This window comes from Amborella trichopoda, chromosome 8 (assembly GCF_054954075.1).
Source record: "Amborella trichopoda isolate Santa Cruz 75 chromosome 8, AtrichopodaSantaCruz75HAP2 v2.0, whole genome shotgun sequence".
Lineage (NCBI taxonomy): Eukaryota > Viridiplantae > Streptophyta > Magnoliopsida > Amborellales > Amborellaceae > Amborella > Amborella trichopoda.
The window spans coordinates 32490624-32506247 of NC_142343.1; the positions used below are offsets into that span (position 1 = coordinate 32490624).

Genomic DNA, 15624 nt, shown 5'->3' on the forward strand with positions numbered 1-15624 from the left:
TTTTTTTGTATTTTTATTAGGTGCTCCTTGATGAAAAGAACACACACCTAAAATTTCAAGTGATTTGGATCTGTAGAAAAAAATAAAATTTAAGCACTATATATATAGGAAAATACTAGGATTAGCTCACTAGCTCATATGAACATATGAGCCTAACGGCCCATAATGAATCTAAGTCGATCTGATGATCACGGATGTTTGGTAGTGTTTAAATTTTAATGTTTTTTCTACAAGTCCAAATCACATGAAATTTAGGAGTGTGTTCATAAAAAATAGTTGAATCTTCAAAAAATATCAAAAAAATATTTTACATAAAATAAATTGATCAAAATAGCCCCGAAAAGTTTCAAAGGTATTTTGGTTTTTTTTTATAAATAATAATTTTTTATATATTTTTATTAGGTGCACCTTAATGAGAAGAACACGTGCCTAAAATTTCAAGTGATTTGGATTTGTAGAAAAAAAATTAAAATTCAAACACGAAATGAAGTCATGATCATTAGTTCGGCCGTTGGGCTTATTTGTTCATAAGACCTAGTGGACTAATCCCAGCTTTTTCCTTATATATATATATATATATATATATGGTTTTGTTAGGCCACACCACTTGTGGTGTAGACCCTTAAAGTGCTCAACATTTTTAGATATTTAAATACCTTTATCCTATAACATAGTAACTTTTTGTTTAGGGGTATTTTAAATAATTAAGCAATGGTAAACTAGAAATTCTTAATAAAAATAAAAGCATTTATTAATAATAGTGAACAATGACATCATTGACATGGTCTGTGTCAACATCCACAAGATGCATTAATTGTTTTTAAGTACTAATAGAATGCCATTTTTTTCTTATAAAATATCTATTATACCATTCTAAATGACCAAAACTACCCCCTACTTGAAAAATTGTGTATTACAATTCAAAGGTATTTTAGTGTCAAAAAATATTGAGTACTTTAAGGGTCTACACCACCAAGTGGTGTAGCCTAACAAATCCCATAGCATGTATTATTCTTTTTATATATATAAACATGTATTTTTTATTTTATTTTTGCTTTGGTTTCCTATTGAAGTTTTGGGTTTCCTATTGCGGTTTGGCCCACCTTGCAAGAGAAAACAAGAGGGCTCGGATTGTGGTGGTAGCGGCCCACATCTTAGTCATCATATTGTGGTTTCTATATCTACTGATTCCAAAACTACTTGAAAAAACAGATCGGAGTCTACCTTTCATGCTAAATTATCCAAAGAAAATGAAAAAATAAATAGAAGATTGAAGTTTACATAACACTAGGCATTATGGAAATCAAATAAAGCCACAACTCAAATGAAAGTACTTTCGGCAACAAAAATCTCCATGATGGCTCTAAAATCAATTTCCAACACAGACAATAAATTTGAAACTAAAAAATTATATAGATTTTGTGGATCTTTGGGTACTTGTTTTTAAGGTGAGATTGACGGTCTAGATAATTTATTAAATATATACATTTTTTAGAGTTCGAAATCCTAATTATTTTTTTACAAGCATAATGTTCAAGTCGAGAAGATCGATGTTAAGGTTTTCTAATGCGTGAATTACAATTTTGGATGAGTTATGGGGTGATGCTTTATTTATTTTGATCGGGCTTCATCCCAATCAAACTATTTTCTAAAGGGAAAAGTTTATATAGAACCGAGGCTCTAAACAATCAAATTAGAGCCTACCTAAAAAATTTCACTAGAAGAGGTTGTTTTGATGCTCAAATATCCTCAAATTGATCATCTCGACATCAAGATACATGGACATGAGAAAAAAATGGAAATAGTGTATTTTGTAACGCATTTTTGGACCGTCAAGATTTTCGAGTTTTTATAGGTCAGTCAAAATCTACACTATATTTGAAGCTTTAAATTTTATAAATAAATATGAAAATATATTTTAAAGCTATCGTAAAGATTTCTAATATTGAAACCACATTTTTTGATACTATTTGAAGGTAGGTTCTAATTTGAATGTCTAGAGCCCAGGTTCTATACAAACCGCACCCTTTTCTAAAAGGGGATCAGAATGGTGCTTTAGGTCCCAACTTACTTGTATTTAATCCTAGCTGAGATCAACACCGTCCATTTATATGGAGGGCGTACATCTTAGGGTCCGCACTGTAATACGTGCAGGCCTTGACGCACTATGACTAGATCCTTTAAAGTAGGGTGTGGTTTCCAAAAGGTTGCAACCTTAAACAATCCAATTGAAGCGCACCTTCAAATTTGATCATAACATATAATTTTGATGTAAAATATTTTTAGGATTATCTCATAATCTATTTTAATTTCTAATTATAAAATTGTAAACTCCAAAAATGGTTAAAATCAAGTACATTTATAAACATATAAATTTTTTGAAAATGGATGGTCTAGATTAGTGGTTTAAAAAACGGATCGGTGGCCCGGATCGGGCACCCTAAAAACCCATCCGGATCGGTGAATCGGAGATGGATCGGGAATCGACCGAGTCGGTTGGATTAAGCTTTAAAAAAATCTAAAAAAGTTATTAAAATTCATTATAAATGTTGTTTTTAGGAATCCAATAAGAAATCAGGGTACTACATTATTAATTTTCATTTTTTCATCAATATGTAAATATTGAGATGTTTTTTCTCTGTATAAACTTATTTTGACTATTAAATTTATATCACACAAAAGAAAAATTATAGAATTATCATGGATGAAATATATAATCATAGATGGGCTATAATAAAAATAAATTTTAATCGATAAAAAATGGCCACCAAAATCTCCAATTAGTGGAGAACATTAGATACTGAAATTGAACTTGTTGGTTTACGTTTTATAATTATTTTATTATACAAATAATAACAAATCCAACCTCTTATTTTTTTACAATCAATATTTGTTGTATTACCTTTGATCTCTTTTTTTTTTTGACAAAACCTTTTATTTCTTATGACAATAACTTTTTATTTATTTATTTACAAGAAATGCTTGTTGTATTACCTTTTTTTTTTTTTTTTTTAACAAGAACCTTTTTTTTTTTTTTTACAAGGAATACTTGTTGTATAGCCTTTTTTTTTTTTTTTTTTTTTACAAGAACCTTATATTTTTTTACAATAAACTTTTATTTTTTCACAAGAAAAAGAAATTTTGTTGTATAACCTTTTTTTTTTTTACAAGAACCTTATATGTTTTTTACAATAAGCTTTTATTTTTTGACAAGAATTTTTTTTTTTGTTGTATTACCTTTTTTTTTTTGGACAAAAACCTTATATTTTTTTTAACAAAAAGATATTTTTTTTATAAAAAACTTTTAATTTTTTGTAAAAAAATTTATTTTGTAAAAAAGAAAAAAATTACTTTGTTTGTTAAGGAATGATGGCACTTGGGTAGGAATTGATCCCGCAACATCGAGCGTACTAAAACAACACTCTAACCACCAAATTAAATATTAAATTTTGATACTTACTCAATAGTTATATCATATTTCTTTTTGAGCTATTACCTTGGTGCAATTGTCTCACATCGAACCTACAGAACAAATTTGGTAAGGATAAATAGTCTTCGACTACCATAGCTAATCATGCGTGAAATGCATGTAGCAGTGTGGGTTTGTGATGGATTGTAACTCATGACAACCCATCCAGTGATTCACTATACAGAATCGCCGATTCTTCTCTAGAATCCGGTTTTACGGGATGACCGAGTCTTGTGTTGAGAAGAATCCGGTTTTATGGGATGACCGATTCCCGGTTAAAGAATTGACACGAGATGACCGGGAATTAGAATCCGGTTTTACAAGATGACCGAGTCCCTTGTCGAGAAGAATCCGGCTTGACGGCATGACCGATTCTCGGTTAAAGAATTGACACGAGATGACCGGGAATTCTCTATTCAAATCGACATATTCTCGATTTGACGGCATGACCGATTCTCGGTTAAAGAATTGACACGAGATGACCGGGAATTCTCTATTCAAATCGACATATTCTCGATTTTACAAAAGAATCGACACCAAATAACCGATTTATGGTTCAAATCTACCGATTCTGTGCTGACTCGGCTATTTTTAAACCTCTCGGCTAAAAATGCTCTACTTCTAAGGTTAAAAATCCTTTTTTTCTTCTTAGTCATACATCTGGGCATCGAGTTGTCCAATCAGTGGGACAACTTTTTCCTTTGAAGTAATACAAATTGTATTATAGAACTAAAGAATGAGCGTAGGCAGGTGCATAATAAAATCCAGTAGCTCGGGGAATGCATGTCATTGCCAAGGACGCTGCATTCGTCATAACTGACCTCTCATATTTGCACCAGAACTTGTATAAATGCAACTGCAACACCCACTCACCAGCCGTACTACACATTTTCCCCTCAGCCCCAAAAGCATTTTCTCTCTCTCACCTAACTGCAATGGTTTCAGGGTAACAAGTACTTTCCAATGGACAATTTTTTCATCCTTCTACGTTTTTGGGAGTGTTTTAAAAAACGCCTCCGGTTCGACTCGAAAATCGTAAAAAAGGAACCGGATCGTCTAAAAAATCGGAAATCGTTCTGTTCTAGAGAGAACTGGACGATTCTATACAGTGAATCGCCGATTCACTGTACGGAATCGGCGAGTTTGTACGGATTTTTTTTTTTTTTTTTTTTTTGTAATCCATGATAGATTTTTTTGTAATACTTGATCGATTTTTTTGTAATCCATGATCGAATTGTTTTTGTTTTTTTGTAATCCATGATCGAATTTTTTGGTTTTTTGTAACCCATAATAGAATTTTTTGTAATCCATGATCGAAATGTTTGTTTTCTTTTCTTGTAATCCATGATCGATTTTTTTGTTTTGTAACCCATGATAGAATTTTTTGTAATCCATGATCGAATGTTTTGTAATACATGATCGAAATGTTTGTTTTTTTTTTGTAATCCATGATCGAAATGTTTGTTTTTTTTTTTGTAATCCATGATTGAATTTTTTGTAATCCATGATCGAACTGTTTTTTTCTTTTTTTGTAATCCACGATTGAATTTTTTGTTTTTTTTTTTTTGTTTTTTTTTGTAATCCATGATCGAATTTTATGTAATCCATGATCGAATTTTATGTAATCCATGATTGAATTTTTTGAAAATTTGTGATTTTTTTTTTTTAATCCATGATAGAATTTTTTTTTGTAATCCATGATAGAATTTTTGAAAATTTGTGATTTTTTTTTTAATCCATGATCGATTTTTTTAAAATTTGTTATTTTTTTTTTTAATCCATATTATTCAAAGAGAAAATGAGAGAGATGATGATTCTGAGGCCACCCTATCCCAACCATATTATTCACATATCGAGTCCCAACAGCAACAGTGTAGGGATGAGCACGAAATACTGTAAATTAAATGCTGAATGGCGGTTCATGCAGGGAAAAAACATATCAATATTCGCATATTCATTCAAAAACATGAAAATTTTTAATGGAGTACCCTCATTTTTTATTGAATTCCTAAAAAACAATATTTATAATGAATTTTAATAATTTTTTAAAATTTTTTTTAAGCTTTATTATGATCGATTCACCCGATTTTCGATCCGAATTGCCGTTTCGTCGATCTAGATCGATTTTTTGGAAGCCCGATCCGGGTCACCGATCCGTTTTTTAAACCATTGGTTTTTGGGTTTCGTTTCCAAATAATTGCTCTGTCGTTTTATGGGTTTGTTTTATAATTCACTTTTTATCTTTGGCTTTATTTTTTGAATTTCCCGTTTGCAGTAAGAAAGAGGTTCGTCCCCCTGAGAAGATTTCGACATCGGAGCCTCCCAATCTATTTGATGGAACCACAAGGTGTGTCTCCTTCATTTCCTTTTATAACTCTTATGAGATTTGCAACTGTAACTTGTAAGAATTAGATGGTGCTGTTCCTCAAATCTTGTTATTTGTAATCTTTTTTGGGTAATTCAGTGGGGAAGACAGGGTCTTGTTCTTTGTAATTGAAATTAGTACTATACCCTTTGATTATTTCTACTTGTTATAAATCATTTTATTTAGTTGATTTTGGGTTTGTCTTCATCTCTCTCTCTCTCCCCAAAATAAATTTTAGTTTTTTGGAAGCCATTTGCAGGCTATAAAGCAGTCGATTATAGAGAAAAAATAGAAACATTCAAGGCGTAGTTGAAGCTTTAAGAAAGATGAGATGGTGCTACAATTTAAATTTGCCAAAAGGGATGATAGGGCCTTGCAGGAGAATATTTTGACAGATAAACAAAACTTAGAGAGAGGAAGTCGAGAGATTGTGAAAGGAAGCCCCAGGTTTGAAGCTTTGAAGAAGAAGAGATTTCCTTCTCAAGAAAATCCAATGAATATGGCTGAGATCATTGCACTTTTACAAGGATTGAAATTGTTAAAAGACAAAGTAATTGCGGGTATAGAGAGAAAGAGAGGGCATGTAGAGAGAGAAAGAGAGACAGAGAGGGGAGGTAGAGAGAGAGAGTGAGAGAGGGTGGTAGAGACAAAGAGAGAGGGTGGGTAGATAAAGGGCGGGTAGAAAGAGGAGGACATTTTAGTTTTGATTTCTTTGACTTTTTGGAGGGGGTTAATTACGAGAAAAAATAGTTTCTGGTTAAAAAAAGGATTGGGGTAGGAAGTTTTTAAAGTTGATTTAGGGGTATCTATAATTTTCCCAATATATTTTTATGACTTTTTAATTTTTTTCAAGTGGCCCGAGTTGGACCGAAGTACTGGGCTCGGCAAGGAGCTGAGTCCGAGTAACTCGGCTGAGTCTGAGGGGACTTGGCTGAGTTTTCAATCATTGAATCAAATTAGATGAAAATTCTAGAGTCAATGTTGCTGTCATGCGTAAGTTCCTTCTTTGAATCTTTTGGTAAATATTATATTTTGTTCTAGATAAATGAATGATGAAGTTTATATAGGGCCTAGGCTTTATGAAAACAAAATAAGCCTCACCTTAAATCCGCATCCAAAAAGCACTTTCGGCATAAAAAAATCCATGATGGCTCTAAAGTCAATTTTCAACACTGATTATAAAATTTGAAACTAAAAAATGGTACAGATCTTGTGGATCTGCGAAAATTTTTTTAGGGCGAAATGGACAGTCTAGATGTTTTGTTGCAATATACACTATTTTTAGAATTTAAATCCTCATTTTTTTGATAACCATAATGTTCAAGCTGAGATGATTGATTTCAATGTTTTCGATGAGTTATGAGGTGAGGCTTTACTTATTTTGATAGGGCTGCAGCCCTATCAAACCATTTTCCTAAATGAATTAGCATGCATAAGTTCCTTCTTTGAGGCTTTTGGTAAATTGGAGCTTCGATAAACATTATGAGGTGGGGCTTTACTTACATTGAAAGGGCTGCAGCCCTAGCAAACCATTTTCCTAAATGAATTAGCATGCATAAGTTCCTTCTTTGAGGCTTTCGTTAAATTGAAGCTTTGATAAACATTCTATATCATTCTAGTTAAACCAATTGGTATCAATAGTGCTTGTGGTTTACCCTCTGTCCAAATTTCACTCAACCATGACGATTTTTTTTGGGTAATTCAGTGGGGATGATAATCCCCTACCCGTTTTTTGAAATCATTAGTGGTTTTTGAATGGATTAGGTGAGAATGGAAGCCTAGACCTTAGTTGGGGAACAAGTGGTGCTACTACCATGACCCCAACCTCAACCCCATTCTGTCAACCATGGCGCTTTAAGCATTGCTTAACTACTTGTTGCTGGTGAAATTTTGTCTAGATAAGGTAGAAGGCCTCCATTTTTTGCAGATTATGTACTTTATTGTTGTAATTATCTTCCTTTCATATGGCGATGAATCTTGTTTGGTTATTTTTATATTAGCTTCAAAACTAATTTCAATTATTCGTGCTCACTGGCCATGTTTCTGCATTCAAAAGCTCTAAGGAGCAAGTAATTCTCAATATTTCTTTTTGCTACATGAGCTGATTTCTTATTAACTCTTATGCTTCCTAGTTCCAATAGTTCTTATGGGATTCTAGATTATATAATTTTTTATTCCTTATTATGCATATTTCTTGAGCATTTCTTCATTTTAATTCTTCTGGGACCTTCTCCTTTGGATACAATGTGCTTGGTGGTTCTGAAGAATCTTCATGTTAAAGGCATTACATTTGTGATGGGCTTTATGTGATCAGGGATGATGTCTGACCCGAAGAATCTTTATGTTAAAGGCATTACATTCGTGATGGGCTTTATGTGATTAGGGATGATCTCTGACCAGCTTGTGGTGGTTTTGCAGGTTGTATATATCTTATGTCTGCCCATTTGCTCAGCGTGTTTGGATTGCAAGAAATTACAAGGTTTTTTAGAACACATTAGATTGATTTCTTAAATCATCTTGTTTTGTCCGTTTCGCCCATGTCACTTTCTTTCATTCTTGTTATCATTTTGATTATTTGACAATGCCTTTTCAAAAATACTGGAGTTCTTATCCAAACTTTCAAAATTTTAAATGTCAATTAATCTTGTTATGTAGGAAACAAAATTTTCTTTTGTTATATAGGAAACAAAATTTTCTTTTGTTATATAGGAAACAAAATTTTCTTGCTTGTCGTTTCCATCCTCTGTTTTAATGCAGGGCTTACAAGATGAGATGGAATTACTACCTATTAATCTAGCAAACCGACCTTCTTGGTACAAGGAAAAAGTCAATCCTCGGAACCAGGTAACTTTCATGTTCAACATAACTTTCAAAAAAGGCTCAAGTCTCCAATTTCGAGCCTTTAATATAAATGGTTATTGGTCGTCATTATTGACAGGTGCCTGCACTTGAGCACAATAAACAAGTCATAGGGGAGAGTTTAGATTTGCTCTATTATCTTGATGTGCATTTTGGAGGCCCAAAACTTCTGCCTGATGTAAGATGGTGCAATTTGTGCTCTTTAATTGTGGACGGGAACATTCCAAATTCAAAATGTTGAGATTGCTATCTTTATGAAATGTAGGATCCAGCAAAGAAAGAGTTTTCAAATGAGTTGGTCAAATATAGTGTGGACTTCATTAAAGATATGTACACTGCTTGTACTGCAAAAGAAGATGTGGAGAAGAAACTGAGTAAGTGCAAGTCCATGAATCAAAGCTTCCCTTCTTACACAGAACCTTTTGTGTGCCTGCTACTCCCATATTAATATTTACAAGTTTGTATTATTCTTTTAATGTTTACCAGGTCTCCCTTTTGATTATCTTGAAAATGCTCTTTCCAAATTTGAGGATGGTCCCTTCTTTCTTGGTGAATTCAGCATGGTAAATCTTGTCCTCGTGTATCCTCCTAGTGTTTTTGATCCTTTCACATACCACACGAATAATTCTTTTTTATTTTTCTCTCTCTTCTAAGTAAATGCTATTTACAAAGGAAAATAGATTAGAAAACAATGCTAATTATTTGTCGCCTTTTATCAGTCAGCGTTTTTTCTGCTATTTGTTGTTATGATTTTGTTGGTGATATTGATATTCTTCTTCTACGTGCATTTGTTCAACCTTTAATATGATTTTTCTGAATAATTCCATATAATATGCATACAATTCCAAGGGTAATGAGTAATATTCTGTTGAAATCTGTATTTTTGGTGGTCAATTGCTATTGTGGAACACTATCAAATTTAATTTTGGATTGATTTCAGAATCAATTGTGACACAACAATTATTTGTAATATTTGGACTCGATCAGTCTTCAAACAGAGAAGTATTCAACTGTGGACCGAATAGGGGACTACTATACTATGCAGCATCCGTAGCATTGTTTTATGGACTGTAATAGTGTATGCATATTACATGTCAGCAATAGCACTGCTTGAAACCTGGAGCACAAATTCAAGAATCTCATAAGTTCGTTCAGTTGAAGCTCACAAGAGGGGCCATTAACCAGACCATGGAAGTAGGAAATGATTTGAATCCTATAGAACTTGACGAATTATTTATAGAGCTCGTTCAGTCTGCTAGACTTTCGCAAGCACATGTTTTACTTGGTTTCCAATTTATGTTGACCCTTTTCTTTTTGGTTGGGAGGAGGGAGGGGTTGGGGGCGCAATTCATGAACCAAAATCCCTAAGACATTGGTATTTCTATAGGTCTTGCAGAGTTCCACCATGGATCACATTAACTTTGAGGTTGTTATTCATTTGTACCAGTATTAAAGGGAAACATGGGGTTGTATGCTCTAGTACGGTTTTAACTTGTAAATACCAACAACCTAAAGTTGAAGCTACATGTGGTTTGGAGCCCAATCATAAAGTTTAATAATTTCTCAAGGTTCATAATTTTTGTACTTCCATTTTTTAATTTTCTGATTTCTTGAGACTTTACTAGAAAGCATTAGTCTCCAATTCCTGGACAGTTAGGGTTGAATAAGTCTCAAGTTAAGTTGGAGTTTTAAAACTGTGGTTGATGTATGTAAATCCAAGCCAATATACTCCTTTTTGGCATTACATCCGTTGTATATACAATCACATCACAATAGTTTGGTCATAAATGACCAATGCTGATTTATATAGTGGCAGTGTATTCTAACTCTAGTCATCTTGGAGTAGAGAACTGAGAAACATATTTTTGAATTCGGTTACGTTCCTTTGCATGCAAGAGATCTGGTTTTTGTTGGAATCATATCAGTGTTCATATCAGTGTTACATAGATGCTGACTCTTGTCAGCGTGAAGTACGTGACTAACGTGTGTAGTACTTCATGCCAAAAAGCTAGCATGATTAGCACCTCTTTAAAACTACTTTTTAATAGAAAAGTTGTAATAATGGAAAAAATAGAAATAAAAATAATACAATAAAACAACAACATAAGATGTGAACTTTTTGGCAGAAATACTACAAATTTATTGTTTGTATATTTTTTAATTTTTTATTTTTAAAAATAATTATTCTTTCACTACCTATTATATATATTTATGAAGTAAATTGGTTAATTTCACCAAATTAGTATTTCAATCTGATTTATCGTTTTTGTATGGGATAATGAAGGGACAAGAATATGATTTTAAATTATTAAATTTACTCCTATTAGATAATCTCTATTCCAATTTCAAAACCTAACTTATGATATTCTAATTATGAGCAATGATTTCATACAACCGTTGTATAGTAATATGATGCAACAACCTTAAAAAACCTTCTTATGGCCATTTGTTTGATCCAAATTTTGAAATATACACTCTTTTCATTCTAATGAACAATCACAAAAAAAGAAAAAATTGAAAACATAACCTAGAAAGTATTTTTTTAGCCCAATTAACATATGCCCATTTTGGTGAGATGCTTAGATCTAGGTCGTAGAAGGATTTTTTCATTTCCAATTTTTTTGGACGACTTTATTATCATTAGATGAACAATGTTAAAAAAAAAAAATGATTTTGTGTTTATAAAGGCTAAGATCTTGAAATTCACAAAATGAATGGTCTAGATTCGTTATTCGTTTTTAGAGGGGACTCATTTTGACCATATCTAAGGTTCAAATTGAACTTTTGTTTTTTGGGGGATTGATTATTGAGATTGAGAAAGTGTGTGTGCAAAATTTGAGATCATACAAATACCACAAACATGGTTTTCTAGAAGTATCGTTTCATTACACTATGATACAACCGTTGCATTGGATCATTGCTCTCTAATTATTGGGATAAGTACTATTGATTTCAGAATTCACATTAATTTCCTATATTGGTTTCTCTTCTCTAAGCAACTTGTAATGGTCATTAATTCCTCCTTTTTTATTTGTTACTTCTCCTTTTACCAAGGCATGTTGCTACCTGTTATCTTCGTAGTCAGTAACTCATTCATCCACCGTAACATGCATATGGTCCTACTTTTAGACTGAAATTTGTGCAACTTATAAACGCAACAAAAGGCTCGCCTTTCGTTCCAATTGTAATTTACAAGATGGTTACATGCATTAGGAAGTTGAGTAAAAGTATCTCTTATTTATTAAGGTCAACTACATGCTTTTCTAAATTTTAAATTGTAAATAAAGGCATGGTCGGATAAACCACTCATTAAAAGTTTTGATGGGGTTGCACCATTAGATAGCTGAATAAAGGTATTTCTTATTTATTAGGCATTCCTAAATTTAAATGAAGGCATACTAGATAAACCTCTCATTAAGTGTTTTGATGGGGTAAATGAAGCCATGCTAGATAAACCTGTCATTAAAAGTTTCAATGGGGCTGCATGCATTTTAAAATTGAAGAGAACAAAACCAAGTTGCCTTTCATTGAAGTAGGAAACATTACTGTAGAGACACTCCATGTCTAAGATGCCGAATCTTCGAAAAAGTTGTTGATACTAGTTTGAGCCTGATGTGTGGACACGCACTACCAGCCCAAAAGGGGGACGGCATTGTAACACTCCAATTGGTGCTTTTTTTAGGAGATTCAACCTTGTCACGCAAAGAAACTCTCTCTAGTATAGCTCAAAGTTGACAGTTGCACTATGTTCCCCTTTGGACGTGGTATTAATTTTGTGGTTTTCCATACAACATGCTTAATGCTTTTGTTTTTGATGGAGCTTATTATTTTCTTTACTCGAGTCTTCTTAGCACCTTAACTATGCATGCGGTATTTGGCAAGTTCAAGAGTTGCAGGTTATTCTTACCATATATTGATATGGATAATTATACATGTGTTCTTTAGGTTGACATGGTATATGCTCCATTCATTGAGAGATTCCATATTTTCCTTTTGGATGTTATGAAATATGATCTGACAAGTGGAAGGCCCAGGCTGTCAACTTGGTTTGAGGTATGTATTTAATTTTAAGGAGATAAATTGCAGCTAGTTTTGTAATTAATTGACCTTCCAACTCTTTGATGAAAAGACTATATTCAAGCTCATGAAACACAAATTATAATACATGGTTCATGTTTTTGTTTTAGAAATGATGCATTGCTACTCCTCAAGTTGCAAGCTCTATTTTGTTGGACTGTGAATATTGTGTTAATGTTATTCAATACTCATCAAAAAGTTTTTGTTTGGCTATGTATGTCACCTGGTTCTTTTCATGTCTGATTTTCAACCACATCTTAATTAGGACAGTGATATGGTTTTTTTCCTATTTATGCAGAAAGGGCCAAAGCTTATGTAACTGAATATTTTTATCCAATAATGCACATAAACAATGGGCCTATATAATTTGCAACAAGGTATTATGTATGACAAAACACAGACAAGGAAACATATGGGCACCAGAAACATGTGGGTAAAATGGGATATACATGTGGATAACTCAGTTTCAATGATGGAAAACTAAGCTTCCGGAAGTATAAAAAACAAAATAATTAAAATAAGGATCACCACAAACCGTGACCATTGTTACAGGGTAAACTTGATTTTGGGTGGGAAGTCTGTTCCGGAAAGTCTGATACCATTTCCCAAATTTACAGGAACATGTTCCACCATGTTCCACCAATGGTCTGATATGCTTCTTTCTTTTAACAACTCTTTTCTCCTCAAAATTTTTTTTTTGGCTTTCAGTAGGTTGCTACTATAACTCATGCCTTCATAGGCCTTCATATTATTTGTTCCAGTATTTGTAAAATGCCAAATAGATTTTTCTCCTGGGTTAGATTCATGTAGTATCTAACTCAATTTCTTTTAGTCATTTTGTCGTTACTTCTGACATTAATGGTTTCTAATCCTAGAGTTTATCTTCCCTAAATCACAGCACCCTCTCAAGTGAGGAAATAACTTAAATAGCTGTATTATGCATCTTCATTTCTTGACTTAATGTCTGGGTCTAAAATTTTTAGTGGTTATTGTTCTCTCCCCTTGATCTCGAAAGGGATTTAAAAAGCATTGAAAGAGAGTGACCATTCAGCTCTTTTAAAATGTGACATCAGTTTGCATACTGCCAGCTTATGTATTGTGATGAAAATTGAACCCTAGATTCAAAATTATTTCTTATGATACAATTTTGTAATTTGAATGCCCTTTTTTTGAATTTTACGTAATTTGAATCCTTTCATTGGTTTAATCATTTAATGGGAAAAAGAAATGGAGATTCTTGTTCTGTTAATTTGTACTTAAGGAGGGAGTACTGGAGTTATTGTAAATGTGTGGACATTTCCATTTGCATATAAATGAGGAAGAACTGCATTAGCCGTGGTAGAACATGCGGAACTAAGATCTCAAACATGTCATGTAAGAGATTCACGAACTTCAATGATCTGCCTGATGAGCTTGGGTCACCCATCTTACAGTATAAGACCAAAAAAGAGAGATGGATTATATGACAAGTGGATGATGTTGTCTTGGATGATTAGCTTGGTCATGTTTATTGGCTTTTTCCACATTTTGGATGTACTTCCATTTGAAGTTGGATTTTGTTATTCCAGAAAATGAGAGAGTAGGGCTTTGTTACTCGTGTGTGCGTGCTTTTGTTTTGTGGTTTTTGGTTCGTTTTTTTCCTCCCTTTTTTTCCCTTGTGTTTTTTTTTTGGGAGGTGATTTGTGTGTTTCTTTTTCTGGGGCAGGGGGGTTGGTGGTGGTGGTGTTTAATTTGGGTGAGTACAGAGAGAGAGGTGAACAGCCTAAAAGTTTTAAAAAGTTAGACATCTCTCATATTTTACACACATTTTGTACAACCTGAAAGTGTGTTACTAAGTCATAGATTGCTAGTTAGCTGTCAGCTTAGTGGTAAGTTAAGGGCTTGAACCCTTGAGGTTTGTCCCAAAGAAACCAAAGAAGATGACCTAGCCTTTTATCTTAGCACTGCCATGCAAAACATCGTGGTTTCATTGTAGTCCTAAAGTGGGTGGCACTTGCAATGCAGGAGATAAATAAATTGGATTTCTATACACAGACCAAGTGTGATCCTCAGCAAGCTCTCAAAATCTTCAAGGAAAGATTCTCGGTAATGAAACTCCCTCTACCTCTGTCACTTGTAGATAACATGTTCATATCACCTGGTGCAGAACTCATTCTTCTTGTTTCTTGCTATTGTCAGGTGAAGTGAGATCAGTGGGAACTCTTCATATTGGGATGTTATCTCCCCAGTATCACATGCAAGGAATGAGTTACACATTTGGAAAGTGGACACTTATATTATTTATGTGATGTTTGATATGTATGTATATCATAAAGGTTCATTTTGTTGGAACCATATTACATCTTGCAATTGGGTTGTATTGACGTCCTTAGGTCATATTCTTTCTAGTTTTCTGTCCATTTTGCTAGAAAATTTGTCATGTTCCTATGAAATTTACTCCTTGCTAGGATGCTTCATTTAGGATGGTCTGGAAAGAACTTAAAATGGATTATATGTGCTATTTGTTTACCGCTGTATTGATGGTCAAAGTGGCAGTGTTTTTAGTGCTATTTACATCAGAGAAGGGAATGAAAATGCCACTTCCAAGGCAATTTCTTCCATTAGGAAAGAAACGGCCTCATGGCTGCTTTCTTTGTACAATTTACGGTGAGATGCTGCACTAATAGTCTCTGAAAACCAATGCATCTTAACCAACCTTCCACCCTGCATCATCACGACAAGCTTGTCCTTTGCTTATTAAGCAATATGGTGATCCTTATAGCTTGTTTAGTTCCCTAGTATGTAAACTCTTATTTTGACTCATTGTTATGGGATAGTATATAATGAGGCCATTTACATTTGATAGAAAGTGGTA

At 33.2% G+C, this 15624-nt stretch overlaps 1 protein-coding gene across 6 annotated transcripts; it reads left to right on the plus strand.

The window, feature by feature from the left end:
- Positions 1-4126: 4126 nt before the first annotated feature.
- On the plus strand, positions 4127-15317 carry LOC18423574 (glutathione S-transferase L3). 6 transcript variants are annotated; one of them, XM_088873718.1, is made up of 10 exons: positions 4127-4415; positions 5745-5816; positions 8253-8313; positions 8592-8678; positions 8773-8871; positions 8959-9067; positions 9180-9256; positions 12639-12746; positions 14775-14855; positions 14949-15317. In XM_088873718.1, exons 1-10 carry the CDS (start codon positions 4249-4251, stop codon positions 14955-14957), a joined length of 870 nt encoding a protein of 289 aa, XP_088729844.1. In that variant the 5' UTR covers positions 4127-4248; the 3' UTR covers positions 14958-15317. The 6 variants fall into 6 exon arrangements, with proteins under 6 accessions (XP_088729844.1, XP_088729848.1, XP_088729849.1 ...); XM_088873719.1 differs by lacking the exon at positions 4127-4415 and adding an exon at positions 6094-6281 and having other exon boundaries at positions 5721-5816; XM_088873720.1 differs by lacking the exon at positions 4127-4415 and adding an exon at positions 6084-6281 and having other exon boundaries at positions 5775-5816.
- The last annotated feature ends 307 nt before the right edge of the window (positions 15318-15624 follow it).

What these genes read in the sequence shown, in the direction of transcription:
- LOC18423574 (XM_088873718.1), top strand. Translation starts at nt 4,249, where the DNA reads ATGCATGTCATTGCCAAGGACGCTGCATTCGTCATAACTGACCTCTCA. An exon ending in CTATTTGATGGAACCACAAG is followed by an intron (nt 5,817 to 8,252) that starts GTGTGTCTCCTT and finishes GTGGTTTTGCAG; the next exon opens with GTTGTATATATCTTATGTCT. An exon ending in GCCCAAAACTTCTGCCTGAT is followed by an intron (nt 8,872 to 8,958) that starts GTAAGATGGTGC and finishes TATGAAATGTAG; the next exon opens with GATCCAGCAAAGAAAGAGTT.